Source organism: Apostichopus japonicus, chromosome 15 (assembly GCF_037975245.1).
Source record: "Apostichopus japonicus isolate 1M-3 chromosome 15, ASM3797524v1, whole genome shotgun sequence".
NCBI lineage: Eukaryota > Metazoa > Echinodermata > Holothuroidea > Aspidochirotida > Stichopodidae > Apostichopus > Apostichopus japonicus.
The window spans coordinates 21,188,833-21,205,120 of record NC_092575.1 but is presented as its reverse complement, the minus strand read 5'-3'; the positions used below and the strand labels follow the sequence as shown (position 1 = coordinate 21,205,120).

The 16,288-nt window shown below is 37.7% G+C and overlaps 1 protein-coding gene across 1 annotated transcript in view; it reads right to left on the bottom strand.

Moving 5' to 3' along the window:
• The window catches only part of LOC139981595 (uncharacterized), a 66,613-nt gene that overhangs the window by 15,335 nt on the left and 34,990 nt on the right, over positions 1-16,288 (bottom strand). Inside the window, exons 4-8 of the mRNA XM_071994099.1 lie at positions 11,179-12,025; positions 6,501-6,771; positions 4,802-5,748; positions 3,566-3,703; positions 1,254-1,341 (exon numbers count right to left, since the gene is read on the bottom strand). Of these exons, the coding sequence (XP_071850200.1) occupies positions 1,254-1,341; positions 3,566-3,703; positions 4,802-5,748; positions 6,501-6,771; positions 11,179-12,025 (2,291 nt within the window). The remainder of the gene's footprint in view (positions 1-1,253; positions 1,342-3,565; positions 3,704-4,801; positions 5,749-6,500; positions 6,772-11,178; positions 12,026-16,288) is intronic.

Here is a 16,288-nt window from a genome sequence, read left to right as displayed (position 1 = left end):
AATTCCATCAAACACTGTGCGAGTGGGAGCGGTTTTACCAATTGTTGACGGATAGAGTGATAGACCTGCACTGTAGCAAAAGCTCACACCAGCATGCTGGTATGAGCTAAAAAAGCTTGATCTTTGCTTGCGAGTGCATGTAAGGCACCTACTAGACTTGTGTTGCTAAGGAACAGTGAATCCTGTCGTCTGCTACTTATGTCAATGTACAATGTGAATGTACAGTCCTGATATGTTGCATGTGTTTCATCTGCAGCTCAATGTTTTTAAAGGAACTAGCAACTTTGCAATGGAAATATTGCAGTAAACATTGATACGTGCATCACTTATCTAAAATTCTGGGTTCCTTAACTTTCTTCAGGACTGTGGAAACTCTGCAATGATGACACTAGTTGTAGACGGGATACATTGATACAATGAATATGAGAGAAGTTATAAGTGTTTCCATGGAGTACATCACATGACCCTGCTTGTTACCATGGTGCACATCACATGACCCTCCATGGATGTTAAATACACATCTCCTAATTGACATATTAAAGTGGTCTAGCCTTCTGTTTAAATGTCTATGATCTACTCACAAACAGCCTTAGTTTAATTGCTATCGATTTGTTTCAGATAAACAACAGATACCTAGATGTGTTATTTTGTTTTCATTAGATAGTGATCACATGACTATCAGAGGATTAGCACAACATTTGGAGTTTCATAGCAGTTCTAAGAATGATTAAAACCCAGGTGAACTTTGACACATATGTATAATTATTATGTTTCCATCTTCATAAACACACATCAATACACAACAGAGTAAGATTTATTTTAGGAGTTAATTAGTACCAGTGTATTGCTTCAATGATCTCAGGTGAGAAAGAAGACCCACCAAAACCAAGATGAGATTAAGAAGGAAGACAACTTAATTTATCCCTGGACGGCCTGACTATCCTTTAAAAAGATATCTTCTTTCCCTGGTACCCCTTGATTTATTTACACCTGAGCACAGCCTACTTGACTTTCAATATCTCAACATCATTGACAGTTTGGCGATGCATCTACATTAATTAAATCAACTCAAGGACCACCCACCCCACCCCCCTCTCCAGCCCAATCTTCCAACATCTCCCCTGACAACTTTGAAGATCTGCAGGTAGAACTATTTAAGGACAAACAGACTGATATAAGGAAAAACTGTACTGCCTGCTTTGATATTTTCATTGAGCAGCAGTACTTTGTCTTTTCATTGTGATCCTACGTACCTGCCAAAGTTGATTCTTGTGATACATCTGGAGTTTCACATCCTGCAAGTAGGGTTTCTTCCTCCATAACAGATGCAGATGAAACGTGCTAATAAAAAAAAATAGGAAAGATATCTCATTTGGTGTACAGAAACATTAAACCAGAGGGAAACCTTTCCCAGAGGTACTTGCCTATAAATACATTACATATACAGGACAAGAGTAGTTTGCAAGCTAACCTTGGCTGAAGTTCATGCTGCATGTACCTAAGCCGACCTTTGACCTCCACCCAAAGCAACACGGAAGTCAAAGCAGCATAAGTTTTACACCTTCGTTAGGACTTGACCTTTAGTAACGTTTGACTTCTGCAAACCTTAAATGAGCTTTCACTTAGACCTAATTGTGCAGCAATTTTACTTATCATTTGGGGAATCTACCATGCATATATGATCTTTTTTGCAGGTTAGCTTCTCAATATAAAGCTCATTCGATGTTTCAAAATTTGGACCTCTGCTGACCCTTAATGAACTTTGACCTCCACCCAAAATAATAGGGCTCATGTACAGTACTTCCTGTAAGAAAGACACATGCCATCTATGAGCTAAGTGGTATAACCTACAGTATATTGGGATATCAGGTTTACAAGGTTTGTGTTTATAAGGCTTTACAGAGTGTGACCGTTGCTGACCCCAAATTACCTTTGAAGTCCACCCAAAACCAATAGGGTTCTTGTACTTATTGTGGGGAGGCACATGCCAAATATGACAACTGCAGAGGTGACCGATCTTAAGATATTGTGTTTACAAGCTAGGACGTCATATAAACACACACGCACCAACTTGACTGTATAGGTAACTTGCCTACCTATGGTAACTTCCAAGTAACCAAAAAGAACATTAGTTTTTCACCTGTCAAATGACACCAACTATGTCTTCAGTTGATATAACCAACTGATTTTAGCATTTAGGTGAATGTACTCATACTCACTTCACATTACTTGTAATACAATGTAGCATGAAATTTGAACATATGTTTTAACTCATTGAACTATTTCTGTAAAGCTCAAGATTATGTCGTCACCTTGGAATACCTTCAACAGTGGAATATATATTTGATCACAAATTCAACATATTAATGGTCTAGTCACAATATTTTCCTAACTTCATAAAGACACACTTCTTTTCTACTGATGGTATACTGGCTACAGATACACATTGTTCTACAGTCATAATTCACTTAGGCTTCTATATGTAAGCACCTTTCACACTTTCCTGGATCGCGCGGGGTCTTGCCAGATCTGGGCTACGGGCGCATCCTTGGCAATTTTTGAACATTTACAAGTCCAACCACCGATTGAAAGCAGAATAGGACCATAGCAACCCGTAGACGATACGTAGCAACCCATAGTGGACCCTTAGTGCTTCTTAGTAAGCCGTGATCATGTGATCGTAGACATATCCACTACAGGTTGGTACGTATAGAAACGGATCATGCCAAGTAATGGTACGTATGCATTACTACTGCTTGATACAATTTGCTACGGGTTGCAACTTGTTGTAACAGGTTGGAACGGATTGCTACGAATCGAGGTACCCGAAGCTTTGGTCAAGTGGTGACGCTTGCCTAACTGTTCCATCATTCTGCCTTTCTACATCAATAGGAGCACATCTCACCATCACTGCAGTTCATTACACCACCAAAGAAGAGGGAATCAAGAGATAAGAGGGAGAGCCCAGCATTAGCAGCTACAGAGTCATCAGAGTTTGGATTCGATGTTGAATTTAGGCCTGGATCCAGATATGCATGTCTTTCTGGTGAGGTTTTCGGAGGTCCCTCAATGTATGAAACTAGGTGTGGAATGAATGACTGCATCGGGCGAAAGGTCCTTTCATAGTACCGTACCAATCCATTTAACACTTAGGGGATATGTTACAGCCAATAGTAAGCCGTAGGGGAAACACATCAACCTGTAAGAAAGCTGTAGCTATCTGTAAGTTATCTGTCCCTAAACGGAGTAGATCTGGGAAGCTATTCGTGACATCCTTATCAACCCATAACAACGCCATTATAACCTGTACTGGACCCGTATTGGACCCGTTCTGGATATGCAAGTTATCTGTACCTACACAGAGCAGATCCGGTAAGTTATTTGTGACATCCTTATCAACCCGCAACAACGTCGTTATAACCCGTACTAGACCTGTATCAACCCGTTCTGGATATGCATTATCGCCTTTCTAGGTCACAGACGCTGCCAGATCGCATTGCACTACTGATCGTTCCAAACTGTGGCGCCATCTGGAAAAGTGTGAAAGGAGCTTTAGTCGCTTTACCAATTGTTGCTGATTCAAGGCTTCCCTAGTCTGCTTCAGGACCTCTTGTAAGGCCATGGATTCTTTGGCATATTCCAGGTGAGACTTCACAAGTTCATCTTTTGTAGCTCTCAGATTTGATTTAGCCTCTTCCAGCTCCTGTATGTAAACAACACAATGAATGAGACAAGAAGGATGAACCTCCCAGTGGTTACTCGCCACAAATTAAAATTTATACTAGCATTGAAGTAGCCAATGTCTGAAGAGAACATACTGTATTCTCCAAGTTGACAAACTTCTTCCTATTTATTATCAGGCAGGCTGAACTGATAACCTTTTGACCTATACTTGGGGTGTGACTAATTGCAAAATTACTACCTGTCTCAGAAAATCACATGTTTACAATAAATTAGTGCAGAGAACTGTGACCAAATTGCCTTCAAAAGGAATTGCCATGAATGATGGAACTACTGTTCTAGAATATTAGGAATGTAGGCCTATTACATTGAAGGACAGAGGTTAAATTATATCTATTAGCTTGATTAATTTTATGTTTTGATGGTCAATACTGTAAGTCCCATAATATTGTACTACATATTGTGCCATAGCACATACAGGACTCCTCTGTTTACCTTTGCTAGATAACTCAAATTACCTCTTGTAACTAAACAATTAGAACAATGCAGTGTAGCTTCAGTTAAGTAGAGATATCAACAAAGCATCACACCATGCATTACACTCTCGAAGATCTGTTCCTGAGATAAAGGGATTAAATTTGTTTACCTGTGTGAAAACAGAGAGACATATAGGCTTGGTGAAGCAATTAAAGATTAAGTACAATAGGGATCTTGAACTTGTGATGTACAAGTTTCACGCCTAGATGGGTCTTTGTTAATTTCTACTTTTTTATTGTCTTACCGTTACATGTTTTGATTGACATAGCTTAACCTCAAATGACTTTTGAGCTCTATTAATACGTGTAGAGTTAATGTACATCATATGAACTAAATATCATGCTTGTATAAATTCTGGAGAAAAAGAGGTGTTAATATGTTCATCATTCGACCTCTACTGTTGGACATCATAAACTGAAAATACATGTTTTGTTTGCAAATGGTAACGTACATATTCACTTTATGCTACTCGATCAAGCAGAAGGGTAGTCTTGTTCAAAGTGACTAAATTTCTCATGAACCAAGTTAGGTAACTTGGTCATCAGTTATCTACTGTATAATAAAATGCTATGTGAAGTCTAACCTCTTTCTGCTGCTGAATTAATTCGTCCTTCGCATCCTTCAGTGTCTTCAGTATGTTTTCAGTTGTATTCAATCGGTCTCTGAAGTGTTGTCTTTCCTCCTCTGTTGTCTTTAGTCTTCCAGTCAGCTGTTGTCTTTCTTCCTCTGTTGTGTTCAATGTACCTTTTAACTGTTGTCTTTCTTCCTCTTTTGTCTTTAGTCTTCCAGTCAGCTGTTGTCTTTCTTCCTCTGATGTCTTCAATTTATCTTTCAATTGTTGTCTTTCTTCCTCTGTTGTCTTTAGTCTTCCAGTCAGCTGTTGTCTTTCCTCGTCTGTTGTCTTCAATGTATCTTTTAATTGTTGTCTTTCCTCCTCTGTTGTCTTTAGTCTTCCAGTCAGCTGTTGTCTTTCCTCCTCTGTTGCCTTCAGTGCAACTTTCCACTGTTGTCTTTCCTCCTCTGCTGTCTTCAATTTATCTCTGAATTGTTGTTTTTCCTCCTCTGCTGTCTTTAGTCTTCCAGTCAGCTGTTGTCTTTCCTCCTCTGTTGTCTTTAGACTTCCAGTTAGATGTTTTCTGTCTTCCTCTGTTGCCTTCAATGCAACTTGCAACTGTTGTCTTTCCTCCTCTGTTGTCTTCAATGTATCTTTTAATTGTTGTCTTTCTTCCTCTGTTGTCTTTAGTCTTCCAGTCAGCTGTTGTCTTTCTTCCTCTGTTGTCTTCAATGTATCTTTTAATTGTTGTCTTTCTTCCTCTGTTGTCTTTAGTCTTCCAGTCAGCTGTTGTCTGTCCTCCTCTGTTGTCTTCAATGTATCTTTGAATTGCTGTCTTTCCTCTTCTGATGCCTTTAGTCTTCCAGTAAGTTGTTGTTTTTCATCTTCTGATTTAGTCAGTTTGTGAGAGAGTTCCTGCCTTGTGTCTTCTAATGCCTTTAGTTGATCCTTGAGTCCTTTTTTGGTCCACCATGAATCTGAAACAACCATATAAGATACAAACATGGTTAAAGATTGTCTTCCACCCAAGAAATTTAGCCATGTAAGTAAACACAGTTCAATGTATGTTAATATAATGTATGCAGTAAAAACTTCCAGGAAAATATTGTGACAAACTTGCACCAAAGTTAGTGAGCTCACATTTGGTCATACTTTACTATGTTGTTTGAGGTGACACTGCAAATCTTTCACTTTCCTTATTGTTGATTCTCGCCCTGATTCTGAGCAAAAAATTCAAGTCCCTTAAATGATCCTCCAATATATCAAATTCAAGGATAATAAATTACAACATTTTAAAAGGAGTTGAATTTCCAAATTTTTACCAATCTTGTCTGAACATATCCCAAATCAAACTTTTGAATGTATCCCATCAGTAACAGACTTATGCAAAGATTTGACTGTAGTGCAAGACCTTGACAATGCATTAAACATGACTAATTACACTTCTGAACATCCAAATTGGATTATCTTTCTGGATTTGAAGTACATACATTACAGGCCATTAGGTTATTCAATTTCTTGCCAACTCATTTATCAGGTTATTTGTATCAAAGGATATTGATGGCGGGTCCATCTGATATCAACCATGGGTTAAGTTAAGTTAATACAATAGTATATTACCTCAAATCACATACCGTAGACCTATTCTTTGTGTAGGCAATGCGTTTGCATGTTTCGCGATTCATAACATATGTAACTTGCTAAACTCTCTGATATAAACATACTACACCTTGAACTTGTTGGTAGACAGTCAATACTGCCACCAATTTACTCAGTCCTTTGTCAGAGCATGCTGTCATTAAATGGCTGATGTCATGAACAGAGACCTTCCCTGCCTCTCTGAGATGGTGGACAAGGGAAGAAAAGGGTGCATCACTCTCAATAATGTCCTTTGATTCCTTAGCTGGAACCTTTAGGTTGTCAAGTAGCTTCTGACAGTTATCTTTCTCAATCAATGACTCTGAGCGCATCAGGAAGTTTTCAAAAATAAAGATGTCACTCTATAACAAAAAGACAAAAAAAAAAATTAATATATATATATATATTTGGTAGCAGAAAACAAAACAGATGTAGAAAATTGACGCATTGAGGCAGCAACATTATCAAAGGGATGGATATATTTTAATATATTTTATGATGGTGTGGATAATGTGATTTTGGTTTACCTGAGTTTCTTTAACTGCAATATATATTATATATTTATTTCTGAAATCCGAATAAAGTAAAAGTGTTCAAAGCTGACAATGGATGGATTGATTTTTCAGACAGTGCATGCTTCTATACATGAAGCTGTATCAGGCAGAGGAGATTTATACATGAGACACCAAATTTAAATTATAGTGTATTGGGCTAAACATTTTTCTTCAAGTTTAACCAAAGAACACTAAATTGTGACCCATGTTACTTTGTGAACGTGAACAGGGACTCAGAACTACTTAAAGTGTCTTCTATTCTGGGCATTGTTGGTCATCAGTAACATTAAGACACACACTAAACCCTCTCCTACCCCCCTTCTTACCTATCACATTTTCCTTAATTCTTAATAGTGTTGTTTAACATGAGTTTACATATTAATTACTATGTCAATCATTGATGTTGTAGTTTACACAGTATTTTACTTACAGAAGATTCATTTATTTAATCCTAAAATCTTGCATTAGACATGTACTCAATGAGTAAACAACTATCTTAGAAGCACTATAGGTTACGTGCTTGTTAGTTGCACAGCTCAACTATATACATGTGCTGCAGCTCCAATGCCTGAATAAAGTCCATACGCACTGTCAAGTCTTAAGATTGCTGTATACCCTAATTTGAATGTGCAGCTACTGCACTATGAGCTATATACAGCTTCATAACAAAGAACGCATTTGGAGTCAACTTATAGACAATTGAGATCGGAATATGGCCATGAAAATTCAACTAATCAACTGGAGAGAAACATTAAAGGTCACCGGAGGTCAACCTGAGGTCAATGGTCACCTAGATGCGGGTCGACTATTGGATTACAATAGCGTAACTCCCAACCTTGATGGACATTTTGTTCTCAAGTTATTGCAAAATACTAGCTTGTGACCCCTAATTGACCTTTGTTGACATTGGATCACATGACCCTTATGTTTGGAAACGATCCCTTACCCCATTTACAACTAGTCCCAAAATATCAACCGGATGTCAGAGGGAGTTTCACAAGTTATTACAAACAAACTAAACATTTTGACCCATAGTTGACCTTTTGTGACCTTGGATCACATAACAGTTATTTTGGAAAATGTGCCCCAACTACATTTACAACTTGTCCCAATATATCAGCCATGTCAGACTTTGTGACTAGAAGTTGCACAATTAGCATAAATTGGCGGTTTGTTGCACATAAGCAACCTTGAATGACCTAGGATGACCTGATGATTTTTATCAAAATGTTCTACTCGATGATGTGAAATCTGTCCTAAATTTGTTATGTGCTCCAATGTACACACACAATGTTATTGCTAATAAGGTATCACATCCAACCTTTGGCCCGTCATAACTTGAGAACTGGGTGTCCGATTGAAGCGGGAGTTGGTTTCCTTTATAGAGCACCAGAAGCTCTATCATGTTTACATATCAAAATACTGACAAGGTTTTTTTTTTCCATGTATCTCCTAAAATGAGCATATTTTTCAAGATTTGACCTTTGACCTTTTGACCTCACGGTCAGATGTAGTTTGACACGCTGATAACTGATAACTTCGCACACGAAGGTCGCACAGGGGTCAGCTATGGACAGTTTGGATCGGGAGATCAGATTATGGCCACGAAATTTCAAATAACCAAAGAAACTAATAAAGGTCACTGGAGGTCAACCTGAGGTGAAAGGTCACCTAGACGCGGGTCGACTTCTGGTTTACAATAGCGTATCTCCCAACCGTCACAGACATTTTGTTCTCAAGTTAGTGCAAATATACTAGTTTTTGACCACTAATTGACCTTTGTTGACCTTCGATCACGTGACTGTTATGTTTGGAAATGATCCCTCACCCCATTCACAACTACTCCCAAAATTGAATATCAACCATGTCAGACCCTGTCAATGGGAGTTATTGCTGTTTTCAATATTTGGGTTTTTGGCCTCTAACTGACCTTTGGTGACCTTCACAGGCACCAAAAACAATAGGGCATACCTTCCCACGATGGCGGATCTATATAATGTACCAAGTTTGAGTTAAGTCCAACTTTCCCTTGTTGAGTTATCGTGCATTCAAGCTAAAGCGCCAAACACACACACACATACCTGAATACATAGGTTCCTTTGCTTTCAAGCAAGGAACCAAAAAGGCCTTTTACAGGAAGACTATGGTTCTTACACTGGTTGAAATGTGGTAGTGCTTTCTCATGCATGGGTAGCATTGATCACATTACATCCATGTGAATAGTAATTGCATATATATTACACTGTGTGCTTGGTGACAGCCAATGAATGGGGATCTTCACTAAATTTAGTTAATTAATGTACTGCATATTAAAACAATTGAGTAGGATATTGTGTATCTTCACTTACACAAAGTGATGTCTATTGTCACAAAATTGACAGGAAGACACTGCAGTAATACATTAGTTTCTCTGCATTCCTGACTAATTTTCACCTAAATAAACCACCCTACATCCTAAAATAGAAGGAAGTGTGTGTCATACCATTTTATCAAAACTTAAATACTGTGATCAAATCAAGGTATCATCACTGCAGTATTTGCTATACATGTGCACTAGAGCCAATTGAACTAATCACTATTGCCTATTAAATTAATATAAAAATATTGCCCTTTGTCTTGAATTTTACCTCATTTTAAGGAAAATTGGACCTGTTGTGTTCTTAACAACAGTGTGCATTCAGTATTGTCAAATGTGTATATTTCAGCAGATTTGAGAGCCAAAATTAATGAAAGGAACTACACTTTTGCAACGTTCATTTTGCATCCCTTTTCATAGAATGTTGGGCCCAGATAATCACTATAAAAATCTTTGCCCATAAAAATAGCACTTATTGCATTAATTAGAATATTTCACATTCACTACTATCAAATATTTTAAAAATTAGCAGATTGTATGCTCTGAAAATAAGAAAAATGTTTTACAAATTGTGTGTGTAACAAAGTGCAACAAGCATCCAATGGCCTAAATGTTTCATAAAATTTTGCACTTAGTTTTCCACCATTTTAATCTCCCTCTTAACAAACAAGTAAAAGTTGTGTTCTTAATTAAATTCCGCATTCACTGATAAAAATTTTATCAAAATTAGCAGCTTGTATAGTCAGAAAAAAAGAAAAAATATTTCCATGTATGATGCTCTAATATTGGAAAGTCAACAAGAATCCAATGGCCTAAATGTAAAAAAAAAATTCCCCTAATTTTCCACCATTTTGATCTCCATCTTAACAAACATGTGATATTTGTGTTAACAATAAAATTCCGCATTCACTAGTATCATATTTGTTAAAATTAGCAGGTTGTATAGTCAGAAAATAGGAAAAAATATTTCCCAAATTGTGTATGTTGCTCTATTATTGCAACAGGCAACATGAATCCAACGGCCTAAATTTAAAAAAAAAAAATTACATATACTTTTCCACCATTTTGATCTCCATCTTAACAAACATGTGATATTTGTGTTAACAATAAAATTCCGCATTCACTAGTATCATATTTGTTAAAATTAGCAGGTTGCATAGTCAGAAAATAAGAAAAAATATTTCCCAAATTTTGTATGTTGCTCTATTATTGCAACAGGCATCAAAAATCCAATGGCCTAAATTTAAAAAAAAAATTGCACTTACTTTTCCACTATTTTGATCTCCATCTTAACAAACAAGTGATATTTGTGTTAACAATAAAATTCCGCATTCACTAGTATCATATTTGTAAAAATTAGTAGATTGTATAGTCAGAAAATAAGAAAAAATATTTCTCAAATTTTGTATGTTGCTCTATTACTGCAACGGGCAACAAGAATCCAATGGCCTAATTTTAAAAAAAAAATTGCACTTACTTTTCCACCATTTTGTTCTCCATCTTAACAAACAAGTGATATTTGTGTTTTTAATAAAATTCCGCATTCACCAGTAACAATTTTGTTTATTTTTGAAGCAATTAAGACTGAGAAAATAAGGAAAACCAATTTTAATTGAGAGTACAAAACACTTTCCATGACAACCTTACCAGAATCAGCAAATCCCAAAGAAAAATTGTGCCCTTATTTTTCATTAAATTTTGCAAACTAGATCTCAAAACATCTAAAAGTGTCTTCTCAACACTTGTTCGCATAGAATGATACCCAATTTGTCCAGCTTCAATCAAAGGATTGCTTTAATAAAAGTGATTAATATTCCTAATTTTGACCATAGGCCTATATTTCCTTTATCAGTACTTACTGTGTGATATTCATAGACTTCTCCAGTTGTCTGGGTAACCAAAAACAATCTGTTTATGTTATTATTGATCCTGATTCTCATGGAATTATCAGGAACTTTAAAAGAAGCCAAGATATGACCCCCAGAGATGGAAGAATGACCCCCAGATAGAGAGTAAACAACAACTTGTCTACCCTTACCACCATCTCTCCATAATATAAATATTAATCCTTTCTCTTCACTGACTGTTATACTATATGCATATCTGTACTGTGTGTTTGTATATTCCTGTTCTATTTCTCCCTCACTATTACACATTAAAGCTCTCCCACCAAACAGGCCTGTACAGATAAACAGTTTATTATTACTAACTGTTATATCATAGGGCCAGTCTCCTCTTCTTAATCCCTTTAAGGTGATTGTCTTCTTTTTCCTCAATTCTCTCGCATCTAAGACAATCACCTCATTGGAATCTAATACACCGACATAGACTAAACCATCTCTGGTTGTCATACACCTGGCTGTACCGTTAAACTTCCCTTGCTTGACCAGACCGCCATTACTACTACTATCGTACAATGATATCGTATCCTTACAACACGTTAAAAACTGACGATCATCCAGTAAACAAACAGACCGCCATGATGAACCAAACTCGGTAAATTCCTCAGAAAAATAGGGCTCTGACGGCAATAATAACGGTTTTTCCAGAGAATCAGGATTAACGTTAAACATAAACAGATCGATAAAAGTGCTCTTTTTCCTGCTGTTAGATCCAGCGACTGCCAAACGGCCAGTATCGAGCACGTCCATGAACCACACATTGTAACCATCTTGCACAGTGAATCGTGGAATCGTTGTATGCACACTGTGTGTGTGGAACGCAAAAAGTGAAAAGTTAGGTCAGGTTTTGAAGCTTGTCTCCGTGGTAACGAAGAATCTAGAGTGATTTTTTATTGAAGAAATGTTGATGAACAACGCTCAGACTGCGAAGTGACTAGGCCTTACGAAGGGTACTGAATCCTCAAACAATCTTTTGATTAATGCAATGGAATTATGAAGTCGTGAACAACAATGGCAATTGTCCAGTGCATAGTAATCTTCGTAATAGAGACGTTCAAGGCCTAATAATTAGGATACTTGCCTTTAGTACCATGTCTTATAGTTTCCCATTACGAAGAACCCACTCACGCATATCACGAGTGTGAAGGAAGTACATGGCGCCACATGGATGTGTATTTGGCAAGCGGAGTAAAAAGTGGTAGAAATTGCAAAACTTGACTGAACCAAATATTCATATTAAAGTATCCTTTTAAAGTCGAAATAAAACTCAGAATGAAGAAAACAATGCGAAGTAATTACTGTGTGTACCGATATGAAATATTCCTTTCACAATACAACAACACCGACTAGCCTACATGCCTTACTGTTAAAAGCCGGCAGTTTCAGTCAAATTGATGAAATTGCATAGGTTTTAGTTAGTTTGCTTGAATACGATTTATTTATCTTCCATATTCATCGTTATCATATGTATGTACTGATGTCATTTTTTAATGCAACTTGTGCTGCGTACGTGTTGACCACATGCAGTACATGTTAATTCATTTGCATTAAGCGCCAAAAAATGGTGGAGCTATTCAAGAAAGCTAACTTTATCAAGGGCTCCGCTAATGAAAAATGATGGCGCTATTAAAGAAAATCAACTTGGTGTAAAGTTTTCAAGGGCTTCAGACAGAAGTTTAGTTTTGAGTTCTTTGACATATTATAGTCTCTATAGCCAGGGGCGTAGCGAGCGGGGGGGGGGGGGGTGGGTGTTTGGTCGCTGTCGGCAAATTTTGGGTCTGTCGGCAAAAGGAGAAAAGGTGAAGAGAGCGGAAAGGGAAGAAAGAAGGAAAGCTGAATAGAGAAAAGGAGAACGGGAGCCTCTTCATCGGTTATTTCTATTTTCCAGTTCTTCATCTGATAAACTCATTCACCAATCCAATCACCCGACGCCTGCAAGTTAAAAACCTCTCGGCAAATAACTGATAATGTCACGGTCGTCAGTATAGCTACTGTATCCAGGCTCAGCTAGACGAGTGCCAGAATCGCCGGCAACTCAGTGAAAGAAATGGAATTAATTTAAAGGTTCTCCGTATAGGCCGCAGCCCACGAGTCGTGCTATCGTGTGACAACGTGTTGTTATATATCCTCTGTTCAGAATGACGTCTAATTAAGTAAGTAAAACTTTATTGCTCCAACTAAGGAAATTAGTGTCTCGCACATAAAAGTTCAAAACAGTACAAAAATAAATGAGCATAGGAAAATAAATCAGGATATATACAGATGGAGATTAAAGAATGAGAATGATAAACAGTAAGACAAGGGCAAGATAAAAGATTAAAGATTATTGCAACAGCCTAGCGACGTAAGTTGACATTGAAAAGTTTGATTGCACGGGGAGTGAACGAGTTACGATAGCGATTAGTTCTCGTGTACGGCTGTCTCAGTCTGCCACTGCCTCTGTTAATAACATTGTCATTAAGATAACAGTGAAAGGGGTGGCAACAGTCATTCCAAACTGAATCTAGCTTTGTTTGAAGCAGTGACTGGTACACCGAGTCGACTGTATGCTGTTGACCTCCAATGACTCCCCCAACTTTTCTAATTATGTGATCGATACGGTCCTTCTCGACTTTAGTGGCATTTCCACCCCAACATATAAGACAGTATCTCCAAACTACGCAAATAATAGAATTATAAAACATTTGCATTATATCGGTATGTACGTTGAATTTAGACAACTTTCTGAGACAATATAACCTGGTATTTAACTTCTTTACCAGGGCATCCACATGACCATCCCATGTTAAGCTATTGTTGAGGTGAATACCCAGATACTTGTAGGAGTGAACCCTTTCAACTTCTTTACCCTTGATCATGACTGGAGAAGGTTCAACAGCATTACGGCGGACTAGTCGATGATCATTTCCTTCGTTTTAGAAATTATCAATTGCAAGAAGTTACTGTCACAATAGTCATCGAATGACTGCAGCTGGCAGAGATATGCAGGTGCGTATCCAGGGGGGGGGGCGTTGGGGGCGCGCGCCCCCCGGGTAAGGAAAAGAGGAGAGAAAAAAAAAGAGAAGAAACAAGAGCCCAAGGGCACTGTGGTTCCTTGCTTGGGGTATATGACAATACACATATTATCAAGCAAGATTGGGCTCAAATAGTCCAAGCAATTGTGGCCCTACATGTACGCATAAAGTAACCAACACTATAGCCAACACTTTTGTGATCACAAAATGTGATCGGATTTTTGATCAAAAGGCACTTTTGAGATCTAAATATGGCGTCGAAAATGTAAGAAGTATAAGGTCACCTACAAGCGGGTCAACAGATATGATAACATTGGTGACCACAGATGACATGACCTTTAAGTTTGAAAATGTTCCACCACCCCATTCACAACTTGTCCCAAATTATCAACCGTGTCACACCTTGGTATTGGGATTTAATTGCATTAAATGTCTAAAAATTAACTTTGAACTTGTATACATAACTTCACACACAAAGGTCACCCGTAGGTCAACCAATTGACATTTTTGATCGGTGAGACCTAAACGGAGCATCAAAACTCTAAAAATTCAAACATGTTTTCTTTGCCCATTTTCTAAATAAAAAATACTAGTTTTTTAACATTAGCTGACCTTTGGTGACCTTGGATAACATGACCGCTAAGTTGGAAAATATTCCCCTATACCATTCGCAACTTGTCCAAAAAAATCAACCTTGTCACACCTTGGCACTGGGAGTTATTGCCTGAAATGTCTGAAAATTAACTTTGACCTCGTATAACTTCACACACAAAGCTCATCGAGGGGTCAACCTGTTGACATTTATGACCAGAAGGTACCTTTAACATCTGAAAATAGCATCGAAACTGTAAAAATCCCCAAAACACGAAAAGGTCACCAGAGGTCAAATTGAGGTCAAGGGTCACCCAGATGTGGGTGGACAATTGGATTACGTAGAAGCAACTCCCAACCCTAACTGACAATTCGTTCTCAAGTTATCGCAAAAATACTAGTTTTTTATCATTAATTGACCTTTGGTGACCTTGGATCACATGACCGTTAAGTTTGAAAATATTACCCTATACCATTTGCAACTACTCCAAAAATATCAACCGTGTCACACCTTGGAACTGGGAGTTATTGCATTAAATGTCTGAAAATTAACTTTGACCTCGTATAACTTCGCACACAAAGGTCACACAGGGGTCAACCCATTGACATTTATGATCAGAAGGTACCTTTAACATCTGAAAATAGCATCGAAACTATAAAAATCCACAAAACACAAAAAGGTCACCAGAGGTCAAATTGAGGTCAAGGGTCACCCAGATGCGGGTCGACAATTGGATTACATTGAAGCAACTCCCAACCCTAACGGACAATTTGTTCTCAAGTTATCGCAAAAATACTAGTTTTTTATCATTAATTGACCTTTGGTGACCTTGGATCACATGACCGTTAAGTTTGAAAATATTACCCTATACCATTTGCAACTACTCCAAAAATATCAACCATGTCACACCTTGGAACTGGGAGTTATTGCATTACATGTCTGAAAATTAACTTTGACCTCGTATAACTTCGCACACAAAGGTCACACGGGGGTCAACCCATTGACATTTATGATCAGAAGGTACCTTTAACATCTGAAAATAGCATCGAAACTGTAAAAATCCACAAAACACAAAAAGGTCACCAGAGGTCACCAGAGGTCAAATTGAGGTCAAGGGTCACACAGATGCGGGTCGACAATTGGATTACATTGAAGCAACTCACAACCCTAACGGACAATTTGTTCTCAAGTTATCGCAAAAATACTAGTTTTTTATCATTAATTGACCTTTGGTGACCTTGGATCACATGACCGTTAAGTTTGAAAATATTCCCCTATACCATTTGCAACTTGTCCAAAAATATCAACCACGTCACACCTTGGAACTGGGAGTTATTGCATTAAATGTCTGAAAATTAACTTTGACCTCGTATAACTTCGCACACGAAGGTCACACGGGGGTCAACCCATTGACATTTTTGATCGGAAGGTACCTTTGGTATCCAAATCTAGCATCAAAACC